This window comes from Malania oleifera, chromosome 7 (assembly GCF_029873635.1).
Source record: "Malania oleifera isolate guangnan ecotype guangnan chromosome 7, ASM2987363v1, whole genome shotgun sequence".
NCBI classification, from domain to species: domain Eukaryota; kingdom Viridiplantae; phylum Streptophyta; class Magnoliopsida; order Santalales; family Ximeniaceae; genus Malania; species Malania oleifera.
In genome coordinates, this window is record NC_080423.1 from 33658381 (window position 1) to 33683192 (window position 24812).

General features: G+C 36.5%; 1 protein-coding gene across 3 annotated transcripts; it reads left to right on the plus strand.

Annotated features, from left to right (window-relative positions):
* Positions 1-24242, plus strand: LOC131160442 (ALA-interacting subunit 1-like). Of its 3 annotated transcripts, none has more exons than XM_058116126.1 (9): positions 1-304; positions 656-746; positions 15791-15849; positions 15961-16035; positions 16137-16253; positions 16400-16470; positions 22763-23063; positions 23174-23463; positions 23911-24242. In XM_058116126.1, exons 1-9 carry the CDS (start codon positions 299-301, stop codon positions 23969-23971), a joined length of 1071 nt encoding a protein of 356 aa, XP_057972109.1. In that variant the 5' UTR covers positions 1-298; the 3' UTR covers positions 23972-24242. The 3 variants fall into 3 exon arrangements, with proteins under 3 accessions (XP_057972109.1, XP_057972110.1, XP_057972111.1); XM_058116128.1 differs by having other exon boundaries at positions 38-304; positions 15961-16055; XM_058116127.1 differs by lacking the exon at positions 15961-16035 and having other exon boundaries at positions 7-304.
* The last annotated feature ends 570 nt before the right edge of the window (positions 24243-24812 follow it).

Genomic DNA, 24812 nt, shown 5'->3' on the forward strand with positions numbered 1-24812 from the left:
GTAGGCATAACAAATTTGTGAACAGGAGGCAGCGGAACCCCCCAAAATTCACTTGCCAATGAGAGAAAAAAACCGTTCGCTCTTTTTTCTATTCTTTTTTCCCTCTTCTCCGCGCGCCTCAGCGATACCATTGATGTCGGGCAATCGGTGGTGGCGCGCTTACAGCAAGCTTTCTCTCCGCCCTGATCTCTCCTCCTCTCCCACCGGGTCTCTGTCTCATCCCCTTCTATTACGGAGCTGGTGGCGGCGGCGCGACTACATCGCCTGATCTCTCTCTTCCTCCGCCTTAACAGATCTTATGCAGGTGGTCTCTGTTCTTCCTCCTCTGAAAGTTTTTATTGAATAAACTACATAACAACGCACATGAGTACATGGATGAGAAGGAAGATTTGAGTGTGGAAAACGTACCAATGGTGGCTGGAGCAATGTGGACGATGTAGTGTGTTGGAAATATATGGAAATTTTGGTTGATTCTGAGAATTAATGAGAAGAAATAAGGGAGGGAAAGAAGAGGAAAGGGAAAAATATAACGGGAGAGCATCATTATCGTAGAAGTATAGACGTGGTTTTGAATCAATTCTCCTCTCTCTCTCTCTCTATCTCTCTCTCTCTCTCTCTCTCTCTCTCTCTCATTTTCGCGGTAATGGATATGTAGATGAATCCTAAAGGAGGACCGAGCTCGTCAGGGGGCACTGGAACTGCTGATTCTTCTGCTGCTCCCAAGCGGGATACCAGGAAACCTAAATGTGCGTCTTCTTCCGCAAATTTATACTTTGCCACTCTATTTCTAATTTCTTTCTTTTGTTTCTTTGGATGCATAATGCCAATTATCTTTAGTTGCAATAATTCTTGGTGTTTTCGCAACCTTTATGATGTCTTTTGAGTTATATATATATATATATATATTTGATATCATGGATCGTTTAAGCAAATATGAAACAATGTATATGATCTGTTTAATAATATTTTTGAATATCTCTTGAAAAATATTATTTTTAAATCAGTTGTTATCTGATTCCTCAATAGAGTTTTTTGTTAAAAATAAAATAAAAATAGAAACACTATCTGGTTGCGATCAGTTTTTGAAATTTAACTTGCATTGTCTCTGGAAATTAATAGCTGGATTTTATTTACTTGCATATTTCAGCACTGGGATTTGTTCATACATATTTGAGCCTGGCAAAAGAAAATGTTTATAGATAGTGAAACTTCCTGATAGACAATTTGCATTTTCTGTATGATGATGTGTAATTGTGCACTATTAATTCCCAAATGCATACATATATACATTACACAATGACACAGTTATGGAAACCTGTGCACATATGCACTTTTGTTGAAAGGAATGACCCTGTTGGTCTCTCCATCTTGTCTCTCTTCTAATTATTTTTCTACAAATATCTTTAAGCATCCCTCTTCTATAGCTTTCAATGAAAGCTTTTCAACAAAATGATGATAAAATAGTAGAATAGCTAGCTAACACACACACACACACACACACACACACATATATATATATATATATATATATATATATATCCCTTTTAAAGAAGGCAGGGCATGCACTACTCCATGGTGCCATGTACTACTCCATGGCCTCCATATTTTATATTGTTTTTGCTTTTAAAATATAGTTGTATTATTATTTTTCCCAATGTTTTAAATAGCGACGGCCTTGAGGCATTATGCGAGGAATACACCAAGAATTATTGCAATGTTTTATCATTAAGCGGTGAGGAATAAGCCGTAAGGCCTTGAGGCTTAAATATTTTTAAATAATTTTATTCTTAGATAAATATACCTAATAGATTACATACACTTTTTAAAAAAGTTATATGAAAATTACAAATCAAATAGAAAAAAAAAGTCAAATACAATCTGTAAACTACTTGTTGGAAATTTATTAAGAAAATCATGCCAAGAGACAGTGATGGAGAACCACCAAAGGAGATCCTATGTTAATATTGTAGCTAGGATTTTATTTGTTTATTTTAGTTTGGGAAAGATTTGGGTTATTGTAGAAGTTTAGTTAATTTAGGGTTATTTTGTGTTTTTATGTACTTTGTGCTTATTTTGTAATTTCTTGTTTCACTTGGGGTTATTTTGTAAGTATTTTTTTTATTGTAATGGTAAATATATAAGTATTTTGTTTGTAATGTATGAAACGGTTAGTTATCAATTTGATCCAAATTTCCAAAACTGTTTTCCCTCTCTCTTTTGTGCAGCCCTCTCCCTCTTCTTCTACTTCCTTCTCTTTTATTCTCCTTTCTTCCTATTGCTTCTTCTTCCCTTCTCCTTTTGTTCTGTTTTGTGTTGTCTAACTCTCTGTGTCTCTCTCTATTTCTACTCCTACTATTCTGTCCCTGTCTTTCCGCTCCTTTCTTTCCCCTCTTGTTCTCTTCTTCATTCTTTATTTCTTTCTTATTTAGTTCTATCTCTCTCTCTTCTATTTCTAATTTTCTATTTATGGCCTACATCAATTTCCTATTGCAGCCCAACCACAATTACCACACCATAGCCAAACCACACACCTTGCAGCTACCAAAGCCAAATACCAGAGAGCCATGGTTGTTACAAACCAAAATAAGGAACAATTGTTTTTTATTCAAATTTCATTTTTGTAAGTATTGTTGTACAACTACAACTCATATGAAGTATTCAAAGTTCAGAATCAAAGAAAATCAAAATTTGGAGCACCAATGTGGGACTTCAGTTGTTTATAATGTACCTAACATTTTTTATCTTAGTTTGAGAAAAAATCTGGTAATTTTAAAATTTTAGTTATTCAGGGTTATTTTGTGTATTTTTAGTACTTAGGGGTTATTTTGTAATTTCATGTTTTATTTGAGGTTAGAGTGTAAATATTTGTTTTATTTGTATTTTAATGCATAAGTACTTGTTTCTAATGATTGAAACAGATAGTTATCAATTTGAATCCAAATTTCTATAACATTTCCCTCTCTCTTTTGTGCTGCCTTTTCCCTCTTCCCCTTTTGCCTTCTTCCTTGCTTCTTCCTCTGTTCTTTTCTATTCTGCTCTATTGTCTACTGTTTAACTCTCTATCTGTCTCTGTTTCTGATCCTTCTATTCTGTCTTTGTCTTGTCTCTCCTTTCTTCTCTCATCTTCTTCTCTTTTTCATTCTTTATCTCATCCTTAGTTCTCTTCATCTCTATCTCCATTTGTGATTCTCTATCTCTACCCTACATCAATTTGGTATAACAGCCTAACCACGATTACACGCCATAACCAAACCACACACCTTGCAGCCATCAAAGGCAATGACCAGAGCATTGCCATTGTTGTCACAAACCAAAATAAAGAACATTTATTTTTTTATTCAATTTCCATTTCTGTAACTGTAAGTATTCTTGCACAATTACTACTCATATGAAGCATTCAAAGTTCATAAATTAAGGAAAACCCAAAATTTGAAGCACCGATGGAGAGTGTTTATATTGTAGCTATGGTTTTTATTTTACTGTGGGGAAAATTCTGGTTGTTTTAAAAGTTTTAGTTAAATTATGGTTATTTTATGTATTTTAACTACGTTGAAGTTTTCTGTAATTTCTTGTTTTACTTGGGGCTATTTTGTAAATATTTGTTTTAGTTTTGTTAGAAGTTAGTGATCAATTTGAATCTAGATTTCCAGAACTGTTTTCCTTCTCTCTCTGTTGTGCAGTTTTCTCCCTCTTCTCCTTCCTTCTTTTGTTATTCTCTATTCCATTTTGTTCTCTCCTGTCTAACTCTTTCTGTCTCTCTTGGTTTCTGATCCTTCTATTCAATTCCTTCCTTGACATTCAATTAGATAGCAGCGGAAATAATAATCAATTCATGAAAGCCGTGGCAACCAAGCAGTAAACATTGAAGCAAACGTAATTCATTAACAAATCCTCCGTTGACATGTTGTACTTAGCGAGGGAGGCAAGTAGGCTAAGCACGTTGACAATTGCTAGTGAGTTTTACAATGACTGATGAACACTCACCCTCCCCTAAAGAGGTTTCTATGTAATTATCATCCTGGCACTAGGAAACATCAAAGTGACCGAGGAGTCATACTACCTTATTTGGCTTACAAAGACTCTACTAGCAGAAATTAACCCTACACTAGTATTTACATGGTGGAAACCCATCCTAAGCACACGAGATAAGTGGTCACAGGCAAGCATAATGCCCTGAACAAGCTTAGCTCGTGACATTCTCCCCCACTTATGCGGTCGACGTCCTCGTAGACTTTTGGTGGTAGGTACACTTCAACTTTGTCCACGAATGGCTTCAAATCTTCCACAGAAATCCAGCTGATTTCTTTGTCATCAAGGCACTTCCACTTCACTAGGAACTTCTGCCGCTTCTTCCTTGAGGATATGAACTTTCTATATGCAAGGATCTCTTCAACTTCATGTCTGTCAAGTTGCACTGTCTTCAACTCTGCGCTGTCTGACTGACTTCTGCTCATGTCGATGGTGTTGGCGTTGGATGGCTTAAGGCAGCTAACATGAAACTGCAGTTTTCTCCCCTGATCTGCCCACTTCTTCATCTGCTTAGAAGCTTTCTCCAGATAGGTTTGGGCAAAGTCTGCATTCTGTCTCCCTTCACTGGTGAAGATGTACGCCCTAGGACTCTTTCGTCTGTACGGCTCGCCCATTGTGTGAGGTAACAGTGGCAGCTGGCCTGTAACAAGTTCAAAAGGGCTCTTGTTGGTTGTTGAGCGCCTTTGGGCGTTGCCACAGAATGGAGCCACACCAAGTAGTTGCACGCCATTCTTTTGGTTGTCGTCGACAAAATGACACAAGTACCCATCTAGCAGCTCTCTGAATCTCTTCATTTGTTTGTCTGTCTGTCGATGATAACTCGAAGAGATGTCAAGGTGTGACCTGAATATCCTGAAAAACTCTGTTAAGAAGTTGTCAGTGAACATTAAATCTTGGTCACAAATAATAACTTGGGGAAAACCCCAATGTTTCACAACAGTCACAAGGAACAATTGTGTTGTCTCCTCTGCCGAACAGTACTTTGGTGCGGCCATGAAAGTACCATATTTCTTCCGCTCCCCCTTGTCTTGTTGGCAAGTGAGACAAGTTTTGGTATAATCAACCACATCATCCCATGTGTGCGGCCAATAATACCTTCCCAGTACTCCTATTATTGGAGTCATTCTCCGCGAATACCCCTCAACGAACTTCCTGCAGTATTTAGTAAGGCCAAGAAAGGAACGCAACTCCTTCATTGTCGTGGGAATCTTCCGTTCTTGAATCATCCTTACCTTCTCCATACCCCTCCGGATACGACCTTGTTCAACCACTTGACCAAGGAATTTGTTGCTCCACCGAGCGAAAGAGAAATTCTCCTCCTTCAAATCCAGACTGTTTCCCCTCAGCCTGTCGAACACCTTCTGCAGATGCTCTTCATGTTTCCTCTGAAACAACCCTGATACTCCCAACGGTGTTTTGGAAGGGCGAACACATCCCGCTTCCAATTCTTCAAATTGCTTCCCCAACTCTACTATCTCTCGATGCGCAATCCGACATGGTCCTTTAGCAGGTGGTTTCACTCTTGATGACAACTCGATCTCTTGCTCCACAGTCCGTCGTGAAGGCAAATTGTGAGGCAGCTTACCCGGCAACACCGCCTTATACTCATCCAACACCGCTTGGACGGTCGTAGGCTCCAGCTCTTCGCCTACTTCTTTGTCTACCACCACCGTGGCTAGACGTGTCTGCTCACCCTTACCCAATCCTTCATTGAGTTGTATGGCTGAAAGGGACTTCCTGTTGTCTCCTTTCGTTGCAACGACTTGCACCATGCACGAGTGATTTCCCATGAGACACAGGGAACCAATCGAAGGCATCAGCGCTGCCCTCGTCCCCATTAGGAACTCCATTCCTAGAATGACTGGATAGTCATCCAATGGCACCGCTGTGAAATTCGCATGACCTTCCCACTGTCCAAGCTTTATAGCCACTTGCTTGGCTACTCCTAGAGTAGGCTAAGCTACAGAGTTAACTGCTTTCATGCGTCTTGTATCCTTCTCTAAGGATAAGTTGAGTCTTCCTGCTTCCAACTGCGAAACAAAATTATGAGTAGCTCCTGTATCCACCATAGCGCGAGTACTCTTCCCATTTATCCTCAAGTCCACAAACATTAACCCTTTTGCTCTTGTAACGTTCGGTGTTTTTGCCTGCTTTTCCAATGCGTTCACCAGCCGCACTGAACCCACCCTTGGGGCATCATCCTCTTCCCCATCGTCTTCCACTGCCTGTTCTACAATGGAAGCCTGCAAGACATTAAGTGATGTTTTGTGAGGACACTCAAAAACTCTATGAGGACCTCGACACAAGAAACACTCAATTTTACTCTTCCCCTTTCCATTGGGTGTGTTGAACCCTTGAAACGACGAAGCTTCCTGTGAGGTTGATGATTTAGAGTCGGCTCCCCCACTCTTGGGTTTGCCATTCTTGAAAAACTTTCCACTGTTTCCCTCTCCACCAAACCGTTTGGACGAAGCGGTATCATCACCAGCGTAGTCAGTCAAGCGTTCTGCAGCCGCTTGTGCAGTTGACAAGTCTTGAACCCTTTGCCTATGAAGTTCAGTTCTTGCCCACGGTTTCATCCCCTCAAGAAAATAGAACAACTTGTCCTTCTCCGACATATCCCGAATATCCAACATTAAAGTAGAAAATTGTTTCACATATTCGCTGATTGACCTCGTATGCTTGAGATCTCTCAGTTTTCTCTTTGCATTATACTCAACGTTCTTAGGAAAGAATTGGGTCTTGAGCTCTCTCCTCAAGTCTGCCCAACTATCAATTACACAGTTTCCATTTTCAATTTCTCTGTACTTGGTATGCCACCACAGTTTGGCATCACCAACCAAGTACATGGTCGCAGTATTCACCTTTGCCTGTTCCGAGGCCATCCTCACAACGCGAAAGTACTACTCCACATCAAACAAGAAGTTCTCTAACTCCTTGGCATCTCGGGCACCACCATACGTCTTGGGTTCTGGCACCTTGGTCTTGCTAACTCCCGGAGTGTTGGAGTTCCCCATAGCAAGAACCATCACATTTACCTTTGCATCCAGATCTGCCATCCGGGCCTGCAAAGCTTCCACAGTGTGGCGAAAGTCCTCTGACATGTCGCCTATCAAACCTGCTTGACGTTTTTGTGATCCCATCACTTCATCAACAAGTTCTCTCATCTGAGCCACCTCCGCGGCCATAGTGTTGGTTGTTTCCTCAACCTGTGCTTCCAGCACGCTGATCCTCTCAGCATTGTTTGGTGCCATGGTTACTTACCAAAGCTTCCCAAATCCAACAACGAAGGCAATCGAATTCACGTAGAAACTCAACCTTGGGCTCTCACCAAGTGTCACTGACTTGGCTCTGATACCAAATGTCACGGTCCGCCTCTTTTCACACCGTTGTGAAGGGCCGTGCGGCGCTAGCTAAATAACTCTTGCTTAACTAGCCAGCCTATAGTTCACCAACATTCATCCACGAAGCACTTTCATTAACATTCAATCAGATAGCAGCGGAAATAATAATCAATTCATGAAAGCCGTGGCAACCCAGCAGTAAACATTGAAGCAAACGTAATTCATTAACAAATCCTCCGTTGACATGTTGTACTTAACGAGGGAGGCAAGTAGGCTAAGCACGTTGACAATTGCTAGTGAGTTTTACAATGACTGATGAACACTCACCCTCCCCTAAAGAGGTTTTTATATAATTATCATCCTGACACTAGGAAATATCAAAGTGACCGAGGAGTCATACTGCCTTATTTGGCTTACAAAGCAGAAATTAACCCTACACTAGTATTTATATGATGGAAACCCATCCTAAGCACACGAGATAAGCGGTCACAGGCAAGCATAATGCCCTGAACAAGCTTAGCTCGTGACATAGCTAAGCCGCACACCTTGCACCCACCAACGCCAAAGACCAGAGCACTGCATTGTTCTAGACCAAAGCAAGGAACAGCTATTTTCTATTAAATTTTAGTTTCTGTAATTGCAAATATTGTTGCACAACTACAATTCATACGAAGCATTCAAAGTTCAGAAAACAAGGAAAATTCAAAAGTCAGAGCAATGCTCATCAACTACATACTTCCCAAAAATTACAATTGTGCCCCTGAGTTTCAAACTCCAGTTTTCAGGTATAATTTCACAAAAACCATAAAAAAACCATTTTCATCTTCATTCGACTAGGGGCGTGGCCCCATGCGTCACCATAACGTCTCCTAGCTGACCACCTTTTGAAACTCGACATTTTGTGGAATTGCTTTGATACACCTGCACCACTTTTATAATCACCTTCCTTTGATATACTATCATTCAGAATATCATCGCTGGAGGAGCCTCACGGGCATATGTGCCCCACGCACTGCGACGCACGTGGGAGAAACTGTCAGACTCTTCTGCATTTTCCAAAATTGCAAGAAATTTAATTTAGTCACGATATTTTGATTTTTTTTTTTTTTTGCTATATTTTGACTTAACTTCAAGATATTTTGACCTATACTATAAGGTTTTGGACTGTCATTGCAAATTTCAATGTTTTGAATGTCCGCCAGCATTAGATTGAGGCTCAGCTGCAGTATTTTGAGATTTACTGCGATAAAATTAGTTTTCTTTGTGAGATATTTTTGATGTTGGTCTGAAGAAATCCAACTTTGATTGTTTGATACATATTTTTGGAGGACAATTACTGTGTGCCATCACAATTTTTCAAGTTTATTAGCGGAGCATCTGTGAACATCTAACAACCTTTGGTCAAGTTGCATAAACTTACACTACTTAAGACGCCATAGAAATAAATTTAATCTTACTTACCTGGTTAGTAATAGTTTGAATTTGCGTTGCTCCATGTTTGCGCTTTGATATAAAGAAGGAAAATGATGAGTTGATTCCACATCTATTTCCCACCTAGTTGGCTATTCCCAAGTTCCAACAATTGATAAAACTTAGGTGTCTTTATGATTTTGATGGTTGTTTAAGTCCTCAGTTTTTCTTAGGTTTGTTGGATGACAAGGAGAATTATAATTGGTATGGATTTTGTGACCACCATATTATTTTCTTAGCTAAAACTTTTTGGTTTAGCAAAGCAATATCATCAAGAAAATTGAAAGGGACAAAAACTATTGTGGAGAACTTGTTATCACTTGGTCTAGAATAAGATATATTTTAATAGAGAAATATATCCCACATTCTTATATGAAGCAATTAGCGGATCAAGTGTGTACTTCTCAGGCAACTTTCTTCTAGTGTAACCTATTATTACCTTAAATTAAGAGACCTTATTTACCAGTGTGCTCTTAGTGAGGAACCTAGAGTGGTGTGATTATGTTTGAAAGGGCTGAGGAAAGAAATTAGAAAGCATATTATTTTGCAGATTCAAAAACACCCCACTGCTCTATTTGAGGTTGACCAGATGGTTTTGGAAGCTGAGAGATTTCTCCATCTACCAAACAATAAGACTACTTCTAATCTTAAGGATTTTAACATTCTAGGTCAATTTCTCAATGGTCATGACTAGGCCTGCACAAAATGTTCAAGAAAACCTTCAACCATTTGAGGATAAACAATCTAATATCATAAGTGCACTTGCGAATTGTTGCTTAATTGTGTATCATGACTACATAAATGATTTTCATATTATTAGTACATGATTTTTTATTCTCAGGGGACCTGACCTCATGAATTTTCTCAAAATAAGGCATTAGACTTGTTTTTAGTGACCCTGGACACTGTTGCAGCCTCTAGGTTAGAGATGACCTTGACTCGTAACCACCCTTGGTTGCTGAGACTTACAGTGAACTTTAAGTTGAGTTGCCAAGTACAAGGGACATATATGTTTCAACCACAATTTCTTCTAACCCAAAGAGCGAGGAGCAATTTGTTGCTCCAGAGTTTATTGAAAATTATTAATCATGGCCCCTATTGTTGAAAATCCCCTTGAGATTATTCCTCATCCATCAAATTAGACTTGTGCCTCCAGCCTCGCATCTTCTCTCTCTGTGTCTTCTTTAACAAAATCTAGTGAAACATTGTTCATCATTCTAAAATATGGATCAAATGCATATTTTCTTGAATTTATAATAAATTTGGATATTAAATTGATTTCTTCTTTGGAGGACATTGCAGCCTTCTATGCTACTTGCAGTTGAAGGATCCTTTAGATACTCCCAATGGTGAAAGAGGATGCAATGCAGTTCATGCCCCCTCCTGATTTGTTTACATGTTCGAATTTGTTCCTGCTCAGGGACTTAAAACTACTATGACATTTGAAAACTCAAGGTCGAGTTCTATAACAAAGGAGTCTGATGGAGAACTACTAAAGGAGAACTTTAGATGTTTATATTGTAGTTAGGATTTTTTCATTTTAGTTTGGGAAAGATTCTGGTTATTGTGAAAGTCTAGTTAATTTAGGGTTATTTTGTGTATTTTAAGTACTTTGGGGATCTTTCTTAATTTTTGTTTAACATGGAGTTGTTTTGTAAATATTTGTTTGAATTGTAATGTTAGATGTATATGTACTTTGTTTATTATGCATGAAACAGTTACTTATCAATTTGAATCCAGGTTTCCAGAACTGTTCTGTTCTTCTCTGTTATGTTCTGTTCGCTACTAAGTTCTCTCCCTCCCTCCCTCCCTCCCTCTTTCTCTCTCTCTCTCTCTCTCTCTCTCTCTCTCTCTCTCTCTCTCTCTCTCTCTCTCGTGCAGCCCTCTCCCTCTTCTTCCCCCTTCTTTTTCCTTTTTTCTTTTTCTTCCTTCTTCCCCCATTCTTCTGTTCCTTGCTGTTCTATTCTGTTCGCTGCTGAGTGCTGTCCATTCTCATTCGGTCTCTCTTTGTTTCTGATACTTCTATTCTCTCCCTGTCCTGCCTCTCCTTTTTTCTCTTCTTTATTCTCTATCTCTTTTTTAATTCTCTCTCTCTCTCTCTCTCTCTCTCTCTCTCTCTCTCTCTCATTTTCTATTTTTTTCCCTACATCAGATAGCTTTAATGTTGCAAAGGTCAAGTTACATGCAAGATCTAAACTGCACCTCTCAATTATTTTGGAAAGTGGAGGTTCAAGAGTTCAGAAATCAACTCATATTACAACATTCTTTTCATATGAATATGCAGTTGCAAGTTTTTTAGCTAAATCTAACTTGAGATTCACCCACTCAAAATGCCTAAGCCATAACTAGAAATGTCTAGGTGTGCTTTTTGTACAAATTTGTAACCCTCAGTGTGTAATTTGTTGTCCTTTTGGGTATTTGGTACTTTGGGATGAGCCTTGAGGCATTTTAGGCATGTTCATCTTGAGGCAAGCCTCGAGTTGAGCCTTGATTGCACCTTTTCAAACATTGATTTTGACTATCATTCCCTTTTTGTTAGTAGAAAAGTGATAAGTTGCAGGGACATTACATTTTTTAACCAGAAAAAATAAGACGAAAAGTAATTCTCAGTTGAGCAACTCCTGTCATAGTAAAAGAAATTTATGTTCAACCCTTAGTTATCTCTATTATTAATGAAGAAACGCAGAGGCAACTTTCAGTCTGCATTTTCTCCATTGCTATAAAAAGATCCCTTTTTTTTGTATTCAAAGTTAAAAAATAAAAAATTTCTACTATTGTTAAAAGGACTAAATTGATGTTCTTATTTCTCAATAATGTCTGAAAAACCGTCTATGACTACTAAAATAATTATCTGCCTTAAATTCAAAACTGTTGACAAATAACAAGAGCTACAGAGCATGTAGTATAGCTAGTTATTACTGAAAAGGAAGAATTGTTGGTCTCTCTTCTCTGTGTGTGCGTGTATTTCGAATAATAATTTTAAAATTTAAATAAAATAACAAAAATACAAAAAAAAAAAAAAATTTAAAATATTATAATAAAGGTCTTTAAAAATTTCTGATGGGCCTGTTGGTTAGGGAGGCTCAAAAGCAGAATTTGGTTCTATATTGGGCCAGTTTAGTTTAGAGAGGAGAAGACTCCGCAATGTAAATCACAGTTGGGCCAACTGAATGGGTAGTCCCAAATGCTTAGTCAGCTTTCCAATCAAAAGGAATTTTTATGAGAACCTGTGAGGCTTCAGGAATTAATCTTTCCTTTGAACAGAAGAAAGATGCATATGGTTTAGCGCTTTGATCACCTTCAAACAAGATCTATGGTGGACGAGTAGAGAAGCAGTTGCTCTTAAAAAAAAAAAAAAAAAAAAAAACAGAAAAGAAAAGGAGGCAGAATTGGATAGGTGGGTTGCAAAAAATTCTAGTAATTTTCTAAAGAGTGATGCATCTCCTATTTTGGAGAAGAATGATAGTAGATGAGGTTCCAGGATTGAGTTTGGAGGATCTTCTTCTAAGAATTTTTATTCTTGTGGAGTTGAAATCAAGACTATTGTTGGTTTAGAAGGGAATTTAGATGATATAGTCATTCAATTTGGATAATTTGAAGAGTTGAAAGGTTTACACTCGTTGTAAGGAAGTGCAATTGAGTTTCGAAAGGAGGAATTATTTTGAATATAATTGGATTCATCTGGTGACTCAAAAAAAGAAACTTAAAGAGAGATTCTAATGATGTTTAAAGTGTAGTGCTGGAGCCAAATGTTGGGAGGATTAATACAAGTAGGGATAGTAAGAGTTGGGGGGGATGTTTCAGAGGATAATGGTATTGGTAGTAGTGATTTTGAATGTGACAAGGGTTTACTTTTGGATCAAATTTGGGAGCAGCAAGAATTTTCTTCCGATTCTTCTTCTGATTGTCTTGAGGATTTTTCTTATGTGCTGCCTCCTCCTTTAGAATATTTTTGAGGATTATGTTTCTAAAGAAGAACTGAAGTTCAAAAATGGAATTCTGCCACTCCAGTTCAAGATTCTACTTAGAAAGGCATTCAAACTTGGAATTTGTTGGATAGCTTGGGCCTCGCTTTATCTACTCTTGGAGGAAATGGAGTTAGGCTTGGTGGTAAATCTAAGGTGAAGAAGGGTCAGAGGGAATTAGCGAAGTGTTTGGAGAACTATGATGGGAAGGGATTAAAGAGGGGCTTTCTTGGATAATTTCAGTTTATTTTATTTTTTTTTTCTAATTATTATTATTATTATTATTATTTATTTATTTATTTTTTTTGTTCTTTGCTTTTTTTTTCCCTTTTCTTTGTGAGGATTTATATTGTACATTCTCTTTCTAAATGTATCTTTTTTTTTTTATTTTTATCAAAAATAATAATATAGTAAAAATGGAAATGATTATAATTACCTTTACTTGCTATATTTCAAGACTCATTGCTTAGTGCTACAAGAATAAGCTTATTGTACATGATAATTGAAAAATAGGAAAATGTAAAATATTTTCTAAGTAACTTTTACTATTTTTTTTTTCAATTTTAAAGAAATTTTATGGATTTTATTTTAATTATATTTCAAGTTCACATGGTCATTTTATTTTTTAATTATAATGAAAAATTATATACAAAATTAATGATTTAATTTAAAAAAGTTAATTCTAGATATTAAAATAGGCGGGGTTGCAAAAACAATTAAAATCATACAATTTGGTTTTCAGTTTTTGTTTTAGTTTTTATTTTTCATTTTTCATTTTTATTTTTATTTATTATGAAACCCACAAAAAGGGACAACTAAGGATCTATTGGGTATCATTTCTACTTTTTTTCTGTTTTTGTTTTTGTACTTGAAAGAAGCAGACTCTAACAATGCCATTTGTTCCTTTTGCTAGTTTTGCTTGTTGGTTTTCAGCCATTTTAAAAATCATAAAAAAGGGCAGCCCGGTGCATAAAGCTCCCGCGTATCTATTGTGGTCCGCCCCTTCCCCAGACCTCGCATATGTGGGAACTTTGTGCACTGGGCTGCCCTTTTTTATGATTTTTAAAATGGCTGAAAACCAACAAGCAAAACTAGCAATAGGAACAAATGGCATTGTTAGAATCTGCTTCTTTAATGTACGAAAACAAAAACAGAAAAAAAGTAGAAATGATACCCAATAGATCCTTAGCTGTCCCTTTTTGTGGGTTTCTAATCAACAAGAAAAAGATAGGCACAAAACAGTAAAAAGGTTAAAACATTAAGCTGCTTAAGACTACTTACTTTTCTAACTGCCGAAACAACTCATAAATATTTAGTTTTGGATGAGAAAATTTAAGGACCCTTTTAGTTAAAACAGTTTTCATTTTCCATTTTGGTTTAAAAAAAAAATTACCAAAAAGTTAGCTAAATTTTTATTTTTACAACATTTATATGAAATAAATGTACAACAGTAAACAATTTGACACTATTTTCTCGTGAAAATATTAATATTTTTTCATTTCTAATTTTTCAAGTAATTACAAAAAATACCATCTTGTTTTCTAATTTTCCAAATTTATCTAGAAAAGTTAGAAAATAACTTTTCATTATTATTATTATTATTATTATTATTATTATTATTTTTTAAGATTTCTAACTCTTACTTCTCCTATGAGAGCATGGAACTTGGATGTTAGACTTTAATTTGCGTGAATTATGTATAAAATTTCTTCTAAATCCACTCAAATCCAAATTCCCAAAATCTTTACTTCTAAGTGTTACCTTATATAAATTTCATAAAATTGGAAAACAAGTTGTCTTTTTTGTGATTATTTTGAAATCTATAAATGGAAAATAAAAATTTATTATGCACATTTAAATAAACTCTTTAATATGAATCTGGAGAAGTTAAAAAATAAGCTAAAATTTCTATAATTCTTTGGAAAACTAAAAATTGAAGACTGGAAAATGTTTTCCAAAACTAACGAGCCTTAAATGTGTTGAATAGAATATGGTTGTGTTTCTAGTACTGATCAAAGTTTTCTAATGCATATTTTCTAGTGCGAGTATATTTATTATTATTATTATGTTACGGTTACTACTACTGCTGCTACCCTTTTCTTTGCTTCTACCATGCAAATTCTTCTGAAGTAGAGATTTTTTTCTTGTTGTTTGCTTCAGCCCGACAAACTTTATTTTACCCATATTAGAATCATGGAATCATAGGCAGTTTGATTTTGTCAATTAGCAAGGACGGTGCAATTCTTGCTTCTTTCCAGCCAAATCCAATGGTTTGTTATTGCCCCGAATCTTATTAACTGAGCTAAGTCTTATCCTTATCTCATGGGTTGGCTTATATGCATCTAGTTTTTCATTTACGCTTTATGTTTGAATATGGTATTTCTGTTTGGTTCGGTGAGAGGATGAACAAAGCAAAATAACTTCCTTATTGAGAATATTATTTTTTGACTTTTTCCTTGCCCCGTTTGAGATTTGAATAGAGTCTTGAGGTTGAAATGGTCTCCCTCGACCATTTAGTGAGATTGGAATCTTATTACCAATGCACACGTGCCAACGTATGCTTAGTAAACTCTTCCATCTTTTTTCTTTTGAAAAAAGCACTGTAGTTTGACATGCCAAATTCATAAATAGGATGGGAAGCATTATGTACCGATTTTAACCAATAAGCTAATTTCAGATCTTGGCATCTTGTCTTTATTCATATACAATTTGATAAAAATTAAGTTGTTTAGATAATATCTTGCTGTTTAAGTGGAGAAAGGTAGAGGGGTCGGTCCATTATCCCGGTAGATTTGTCGAGTGTCAAGAGTGCCTTGGACACCATCGTTTAAAAAAAAAAATTGAAATTACGTCCTTTGGAATTTCAGCAGTGTTTCTGTCTCCCTTTTGTTGACTTTTTTCTACGGCTTGATTTATTAATTTACAATTGATTACTTATCCTTTTTTATTTTTTTGACAGACACGATTTGCTTTTTTTTGCAGATTCTAGGTTTACTCAGCAGGAGCTTCCTGCCTGCAAATTAATTCTGACACCAGGATGGGTATACATAATGGTTTAGCTATATTGTTATTTTTAAAATATAGAAAGATACAATTATTGCATCATTTATGCTTTAAATATATTTCCCCTTATCTTTAATTAACCATGTCAGGTCATTACAGCATTCATTTTCGTTGGCATAGTCTTCATCCCCATTGGACTTGCTTCCATATTTGCTTCAGAGCGTGTAAATTACTTTATGCCTCCGTAATATATTTGCCTATGTGGAGTTGTATGGTTTGCAATCGATGATGTTGAACATGAAATAACATTTTTTTCTACATGTAGGTTGTAGAAATTGTGGACCGTTATGACAGAGACTGTGTTCCTGCAAGTTATAGCAACAATCTGCTTGCATATATTCAAAGCACTGAGACTAATAAGACTTGCACTAGGAGTTTGATTGTTCGTCCCTTTCCTCACAGTGCTTATCAGTTTCAACAAATTAACGTTATAGTTTTTTTTATCCCTTTCTAACTTGTCTGTGTTTGCGTGTGTTTCATCCTTCCAGTGAAGCATATTTACTTACAAAAAAAACTTAATTTTTTCAGGTCCCTAAGCAAATGAAAAGTCCTGTATATATATATTATCAACTTGATAAATTCTATCAGAACCATCGCAGGTATGCAGACTTGACTTGTAAGATTGATACTAATTTTATACAGGTTTATTGTTCATGTTGACTGCATAATTTTCAGGACTCAAAGTTTGGAATTTATGTACCTTTTCATGCATCTTTCTTTCCCTTTAGCCGCCACTAGAGCAATTATTCCATCCAATTTGATGTCATCAAAGGAACTTGGTCATTTTTTTAAAAATAAATTGAATGGAAACATATGGAGAATTTTTCACCAGAGTGAATTTTTATCAGAGTTTAATGTTAGCATTAATTAACCGCCAGTTTTCTGTCGGGTATAAAGAAATTGATGCTTAACAATATCTTGTTGTGGAAACAAACATTGTTAATTGTAAATTTTACTGAACTAGTGATGCAGAATAGCATCAAGGAATTGCAGCCAAGAGAGAATTATGGGAGATAGAGGAGAGAATAAGAAGGAATAAGGAAGAACCAAAGAAGAGAGGGGGAAGAGGTACAATTGGTGGGAAACTAACATTAAACTTCTCCATTCAAATTCATCAAAACTAACTCTTTCATGGCTTTCACACCCTATTCTTATGTGTTAAACCATTGTTGCTCAAGAGCTTGGCTTGGAAAGAGCTCGCTTATTGTCTTAATAAGTGATTCCCTAGCCCACTTTTTAGGCTTGTTCACTAAACAAGCCAAGCTTGAGCACAAACGGGCTTGGCTTGCTTGGCTCGTGAATAGCTTAACTAGGCTTAGTAATGGGTTCGATTTCAATTTCAAGCCAATTAATTTTTTAGTTCTTGCTTATTTATATATTTAAATTATTACTTTAGCCATTGCTTCATTCCCAAATCAACAATAATTTGTCTAAATTATATTAATAAATTTTAATAATTTTATAATTCATAATTCTCCTTTTATATTGAATTTTTACACTATTAATTTTTCAACTTTCATTAGAACTAAAATTACAAATGAGTGGAGGAGCCGGGAAAAAAGGGGGGGGGGGGGTTTAGATTTTATAGAAATAGCGAGGCCCTCCCCATTTAAGAAATTTTGATGTGGGACAAGTTGCTCAAGGCAGGTTGCAACTTGCAAGTGCTCTCCAGTCTCCGTCCATTCCTTGTCCCACATCACAAACCCCATTAAATTTTCAGCCTCGCTTTTGCTTATAAATGGAGCCTTCTCCTCTTCATTTCCCCATCCCATGGCTGAGCTGTTATTTGTACATACTCCTGGCCCACACGAAGGAGTCCTCTGATTTGTGTGTGAAGAGTTATTGGCTTGAGGGTAAAGCAAGCCTAGACTGAGTTGAGCTTGAGTTGATAATATTGGTTTCGAGCTTATATTTCAAAGTTTAAATCAAGTTGAGCTCTAGCTCGAGCCGGAGCCGGAGCCGGAGCCGGAGATTGAGTTAGAGCCTGAGCCCGAGCTTGAGCAGACCTCTTCCTATTTCGAGCTGAGCTTGAACATTCCAAAGCTTAGCTCAACTTGGCTCTTTTGCAGCCCTAGAGAACCTGTTGATCCTACAGAATCTAATCCCATAAATGAATGGGCTCCCATGGTTGAGTGGTGGCTCCTAGTTGGTTGTATGACATGAAGTGTCAAGAATGGTTTCCGTTCAAGTGGGAGTGGTTGAAACTCACAAATGAGGGAGATATTTTTGATAATTCCACTTATGACTTTCTCCCATGTTGAAAAAATAAAGTGGAGGATGGGTGCTTGTATACATGGTTGGGCCCAAGGCCTAGTGAATTAAGCTTTTGGATCAAGTTGGTGCTCACTCATGTATATTATGCCCTCCTATGGACTCCCTAAATTACATGAAATTACACATAAACCCTTAAAGATACATGAAATTACAAATGAACCCTTGATGGAGAAACATCAATGGAGAAATTTATATGTTTATATCGTAGTCAATATTTTTATTTTAGTTTAGGAAATTTTGGTTATTTTTGAAAAAAGTTTCGTTAATTTAGGGTTATTTTGTGTATTTAAGTACTTTGGGGTTAATTTATATTTTTATATTTTAGTTGGGGTTATTTTATAATTATATGTTTTAGTTGTACTATTTTGTATATAAATAGTGTGACTGTGTACTGGAATGGTTACTTGTCAGATTTGATCTCGCACCCCCCCCCCCCCCCCGGCGAGGCCAAATACAGTTTTCCTATCATCTCCTCCCATTCCTTTATGTCATGTCTCTTTCTGCCTCTCTCCTCTCCGTTTCTCTTCCATAATTATCCCAATTCTCTCTCTCTTCTGATATTCAGTTATTGTCCTGCAACAACACCTAAAAGACATTTCTATTACAAACAAATCCCCATATAAACATAAGCCTAATCAATTACTCCTAAATCTATTGGGCTGAAATCCAATAGTACTTTAATTCAATTCTCCTAAATCAGCCACCAATGAGGGTCCATCCATCATCCTCTGATGTAGGGATAGGAAGTGGGTATTTGGATGGATCATTTTGACCCAATTTGCAGAACAATTTCAAAGAATAGGGTCAAGGGATTGCTGGATCCTAAACCCAAATATGTTTAGTTGATTAGTAGTTTATTATGTGTGTTTAGTTTCTTGTGGTAGGCTTGTGTTTATTTTGGGTTTTGCTTGTAATTCATGTAATTTAGGCTTTCTTACAAATAGGGTGTGAAAGTCATGTGAGAGTTAGTTTTTGATGAATTTGAACTGAGGAGTGAACATGAGTTTTCCCCCAGTTATATCTCTCTCTCCTCTCCTCTCTCTTCTTCTTTCTTCCTCTCTGCTTTCCTTTCCTTAAATTTTCCCAAATTATCTCTCTCCTGGGCGGTATCTTACTATTGTTCTATACATCTATCTCCTCTCCTCTATTTCTCTTTTACTTGGCAGCAATTCCTTCTTGTTATGCATCATTTGATATCATAACCCAACCATGATCACACCATTCTTCCATTTTTAATCCCTCATTTTCCCCTCCCTCATTCTTCTTCTTCCTCTTTTTGTTTTTCTGACCAATTCCAGCCCTTTATTTTTCCTCTGCAGCTATCAAAATCCTACAGAAGCCTTGATCCTTCTTCTTCCTTCTCTCTCTTTCTCTCCTCTGCGTCTTCCTCAATTTTCTGTCTGTTTCTATAACTGCTCTTATGACAACTGAAATTTCTTTGCACCAATCTCTCACGCTGCCATAAGTGACACACAGAACAGTGTGGTTGCACTGTTCATCTGTAACTTTCCAGAAATTACAGCCATGCCACTCAGTTTTTGAAGACATTCATGACACAATCCAGAGTATGGATTCCACACATTAAAAACCACCAGAAGATCTATCTGCAAAATTTCATTGCTGTCCAATCATTAGCAACTTCCATGAGCCCACTGAACATATAAATTGACATCATCATCACTAGCAGCAACCAAAGTGTGACTGTAGATTCAAGCAGTGGGTTCAAGAAAAATTTCAAATCAATGATTTGGGTATCTTGTGTTACTTTCTTGGTATTGAGATTGTATGGTGTAATAAAGGGTTGAATTTATTGCAGCGAAAATGTACCTTTAACTTGCTAAGTGAGACCAGTATGCTTGGAGCTTGAACCAGTTGATACTCTTATAGATCACAATGTGAAGTTGTGTAGGGATGTTGTACCGGTCTTTGAAGATAAACATTGATATAGGCAGTTTGTTGGCAAGTTGATCTATTTGACTGTCACAAAAGTTTACATATTCTTTGCCTCAGGGGTTGAGTGAGTTTATGAAAATCCCAAACAACCACAATGCTGTATCTAGGATTCTAAGGTCTCTCAAAGGCTGTCCTGGCAAAGATTTGATATATAAATGTATTAGAAACTATGAGATCATGGGATACGTTGATGTAGATTGGGCTAGCTCAGTGCCACGAGCCAAGCTTGTTCAAGGCATTATGCTTGCCTATGACCACTTGTCTTGTGTGCATGGGGTGGGTTACCATCAAGTAAATACTAGAATAGGTTTTGTTTATGTATGGTGTCTATTCCTTGGTGTAAAAAGGGCGTATGACTCAAACATTTTGATGTTTCCTAGTATTAGAGCTAAAATCACATACAAATCTCTTTAGGGGAGGGTGAGTGTCCATCAGTTTTGTAAAACTCACTAGCTCTTCTCAATGTGTTTAGCCTACTTGCCTCCCTCGCTAAACACATGTTACTTAGAGAGGTAGTCTTTATGGATTATGTTGCTTCAATATTTATGATTTTCTTGCCATTTTCTTTCATGAATTGCGTACTGCTTCTGCGTACTTCTCACTCAACTATTGTGAATGTGTTCTTGTGCTAAATTGTGGTAATTTTTGGCCGGCCGGCTAGTTAAGTGAGAGATCTTTAGCTAGTGCCACACAGCCTTGAAGGTCTTCTACTGGATACATTACATTTGTGGGTGTGGTAATCTTGTTTCTGGTGTAGCAAGAAACAGGCTATTGTAGCAAGATCTACTGCTGAAGCAGAATACCATGGCTTCTTATGTGGTTGAAATCTCTTATGTCAAAAGTGGAATTCTTGGTTAAGAAGCTAAGCATGTTTTGTGATAATCAAACTGTTGTTTATATTGTTAGGAACCTAGTGTTTTTGGACAAGTACATCGAGTTTGACCCTCATTTTGTGAGGGATGCTGTTTTGAATAAGGTTGCAAGAATTCCTTAAGTGAAATATGTGGATCAGTTGGGCAATGTTTTCATGAATGCTTTATTTAAGCCTGCCTTGTCTAATAGTTGTAACAAGCTGGAGTTAGTTGATATTTATACATGGGGGTGTTAGAAGAGATAGACTATTTTAGTAATTATGTGGTGTACATGGGGGTATTTTTGTCTTCCAAGAGGGCACCTGGAGCTGAATCTAATGCTCCAGGAAACTGCTGCTTCCTTTTTTCTCTTGCTTTTTTCTCTTCACCATCTCTAACTTTACAACAGTTATGATGTCATACAAAACACTATCAAAATAGTCACCCATTTGGATAGTAACCAAACATCGTTCACAAGCATGTGAGGTAGTATTATCAACCCAAGATATCTCATAAGGTGCTGGTTGGGGTTACAGATGAAGTTGATATGAGGGAGACCATTTCTAGAAACCAATTCACTGTCCATCTTCCATCAATGACAATTTTGCAAACATTCTCTGGACACTTGAGAAATGCATGAAAAGTTTTGATATGTTGCCAAAGTACGACAAAAGGCATTCCCTTTTCCCAAGTTTATCACCATGCTGCTGGAATTTTTATTTTTTTTCTTATTTATATATATTTTTAGGGGATTTACTATCTGGAATAGGATGTTTGTGTGCCTGGTTTGCTGATGTGGCAATCCAATATGGTGCTGATGCACTGATGACATGTCTGCAGGTGGAGGGCTATGTTGGATAAGATGGGTGAAGATGTGCCAGCGTGAAGAGGGGCTTGGTTTGGCTATTGAAAAAAGGAAAAGAAACAAGGGCCTGCTGCTGTTCAATGTTATGGAATTGAGCAGAGTTTGCTTTAGAATTGGGCCCAGCCATTTTTTTTTTTTGGGTACTTGTGCTGGGTTTATCACAAGAGAGCAGCATGGGCCTAGCTAAAGAAAATATAAAGGAGAGGGGAGCTTCTCCACATTATTTTCTAAGTTTAATGTGGGCTTTTTTTTTTTTGGTTCAAGAGGGGCACATCCAACATGAAAATTTATTGAAAATTGATTCTTGCATGGCTTTCACACCCTATTTAGAAGAAAGCCTAAATTACATGAAATTGCACCTGAGCTCCTAAAAATACACGAAATTACTAATGAACCCCTAAAATATATTTTTATTACAAACCAACCCCCAAATGAACGTAAGCCTAAATAATTACTCCTAAACCTATTAGACTGAAAACCAATAATTCCTTAATCTAGTTCTCCTTACTCTTCCTCCAGTCAGGGTCGATCCGTGAAGCTTTTCATAAGTTTTGCATTCAGTTTTATATTTTATTTAATTTATTTGAAACTCTCATGGGTACCTTATGATTATGGTTGATATGCAAATATAAAAGTTGATGTATGTACAATGTGTGGTTTAACAGCTATCATTGCGAGAGTTGGTTTCTCGTGAGAAGGATAAATTGAGTGCAACTATTTTGGGAAACCTTATATTATTGAAAGTTAGAATACCTTTTTCTTAATTGAAATGTTTATTATCTTGCTTGTTTCGTGAAGGATCTTTTTAATTTTTATGTTGGACAAGAGGAATCCCAAAGCTGTGTATTCTTTGTTTATCTATACGAGCCAGAAACATTCAAATTGTATTTGTTTTAGAATAAATGACTTATTATATGAAAGATTGAACCTTTACTTTTCTGGGCACAGATATTTTCAAAGCAGAATTGACAAACAATTGTGGACTGGAGACCCTAACCTTGATTTAGGACATTGTGCACCGGAAAACATTGCTGCAAATGGATCTCCAATTATTCCTTGCGGCCTCATTGCGTGGAGTTTGTTCAATGACACATTTGGATTTGCAGTTAATGACAAGGTGCTACAGGTTAACAAAAAGAACATAGCATGGAAAAGTGACAAAGAGCATAAGTTTGGGGCCAATGTATATCCTAAAAATTTCCAAGCTGGGGGCTTGATTGGTGGTGCCAAGCTTAATGAGAGCATACCTGTGAGTACATTATTAATTAATTAAGCGCTAGTTTATTTCATCTTAATTATTTTTTTTATTTTTTTTTTTCCAACTCTTTGCGGGTCATTAACTTCTGCTGCATTTTACAGCTGAGTGAACAAGAAGACCTTATTGTTTGGATGCGAACTGCTGCGCTGCCGAGTTTCCGAAAACTTTATGGGAAGATAGAGGTGGATCTTGAAGCTAATGAGAAGATAACAGTTGTAATTGAGAACAATTATAATACCTATGGTTTTGGTGGCAAGAAGATGCTGGTTCTTTCTACCACAAGCTGGATTGGTGGAAGAAATGATTTCCTAGGCATAGCCTATATTATTGTTGGTGGCCTGTGCTTGTTCCTGGCAATAAGCTTTATATTTTTGTATGTCATCAAGCCAAGGTAAGAAATCATTTCACTGTGGCTGCACCCATGTACGCAAATAAATATATATTGAAGATAAGAAGAAATCTTCATATCATGGTGCATTTATCTTCAGTCACTTGGGGCTTGTTTGGAGCCATCTATAGAAAAGTACTTTTCTGGAAAAGTATTTATCTGGAAAAGTACTTATCTAAAAGTAGTTATAAAATATTTTTAAAAATACTAAATTGTCTTTAAAAAAAAAAATAGTTTGGAAAAGTGTTTTTTGGAACAAATACTTATTCAAGTGTCAATTAAAATATTTATTGACACAAGTGATACAAGAGTACTTTTATGAAGAAGTACTTATTTCATCTGAGTGTAGATGATGACAATTGGATTATTTAAAATAGAACTGCCTCTGTTTTTGTTTGTATCCTTTTTTTTTTTTTTTTTTGGGCAATGTGGTTTTTGTGTACTGTGCAGGCCTCTTGGGGATCCATCCTATCTGTCGTGGAACAGAAATCCTGCAGTACAGATTAACTAGGATTTCATGTGTTGCACCAACATGCCATGCTGAAATTTCCTTGAACAATTTCTTTCAGTCAAGCATTAACAAGGTTGAGGCTTCCAACTCAAGTGTATATAGAGCGGCGTGCTTATAAATTTCATGAATATTTTCAGAGGGGGGATATTTTGTTTCTTGCAATCGAAGTCATTCTTGCGTATGGATGTCATTATGTTTTATCTGTGGAAGACATCAAGACAACATTTTTTGTTATATTATATATTATTAATTTATTTTCTTCTTTTTCTAACTTGTCTTCTTCCCTAACCGTATTTTTATTTTGTCGAGTGCTGCGTTGTATGCTTAAGTACTTCTGTTTTCCCTGAATGCGGTTGGAGCTTTCATTGCTGGGAGTATTGGTAGCCTTCATGATTAAAGGAAAGCTTGAAGCTTTGGTATGGAAATTTTATTAAGAAAGAAAAAATTGACCATTTTGGTGAATCAAGGAACTGATATGAAGAGGGACAAGTTACTCTGATAACATTTGAAAAAGAGGTACTAGTTGTTGAGACTTTGGACCTTTATAGTTGCACAACAGGGCAGATGTCATCTAATATGTCAATAATTTCTATTTGTTGCAATAAGTTGATGACATCGTTGTAGATCTTTATTGATATAGGTATTGATTAAAAAATTATGCAAGTATTTTCTGTGGTTAGACTTAGAAGATGTAAAAGGAAAGGAAAGATAAAAATAAATAAATAAATAAATAAATGAAGCAATGCAATAGCATTAGGATTTTTTATTTTTTATCTATGCAAACAAATAAAAGCATTTGAAGGATTTTCTGTAAAATAGCATTGCATTGTAAAGGAAAAAA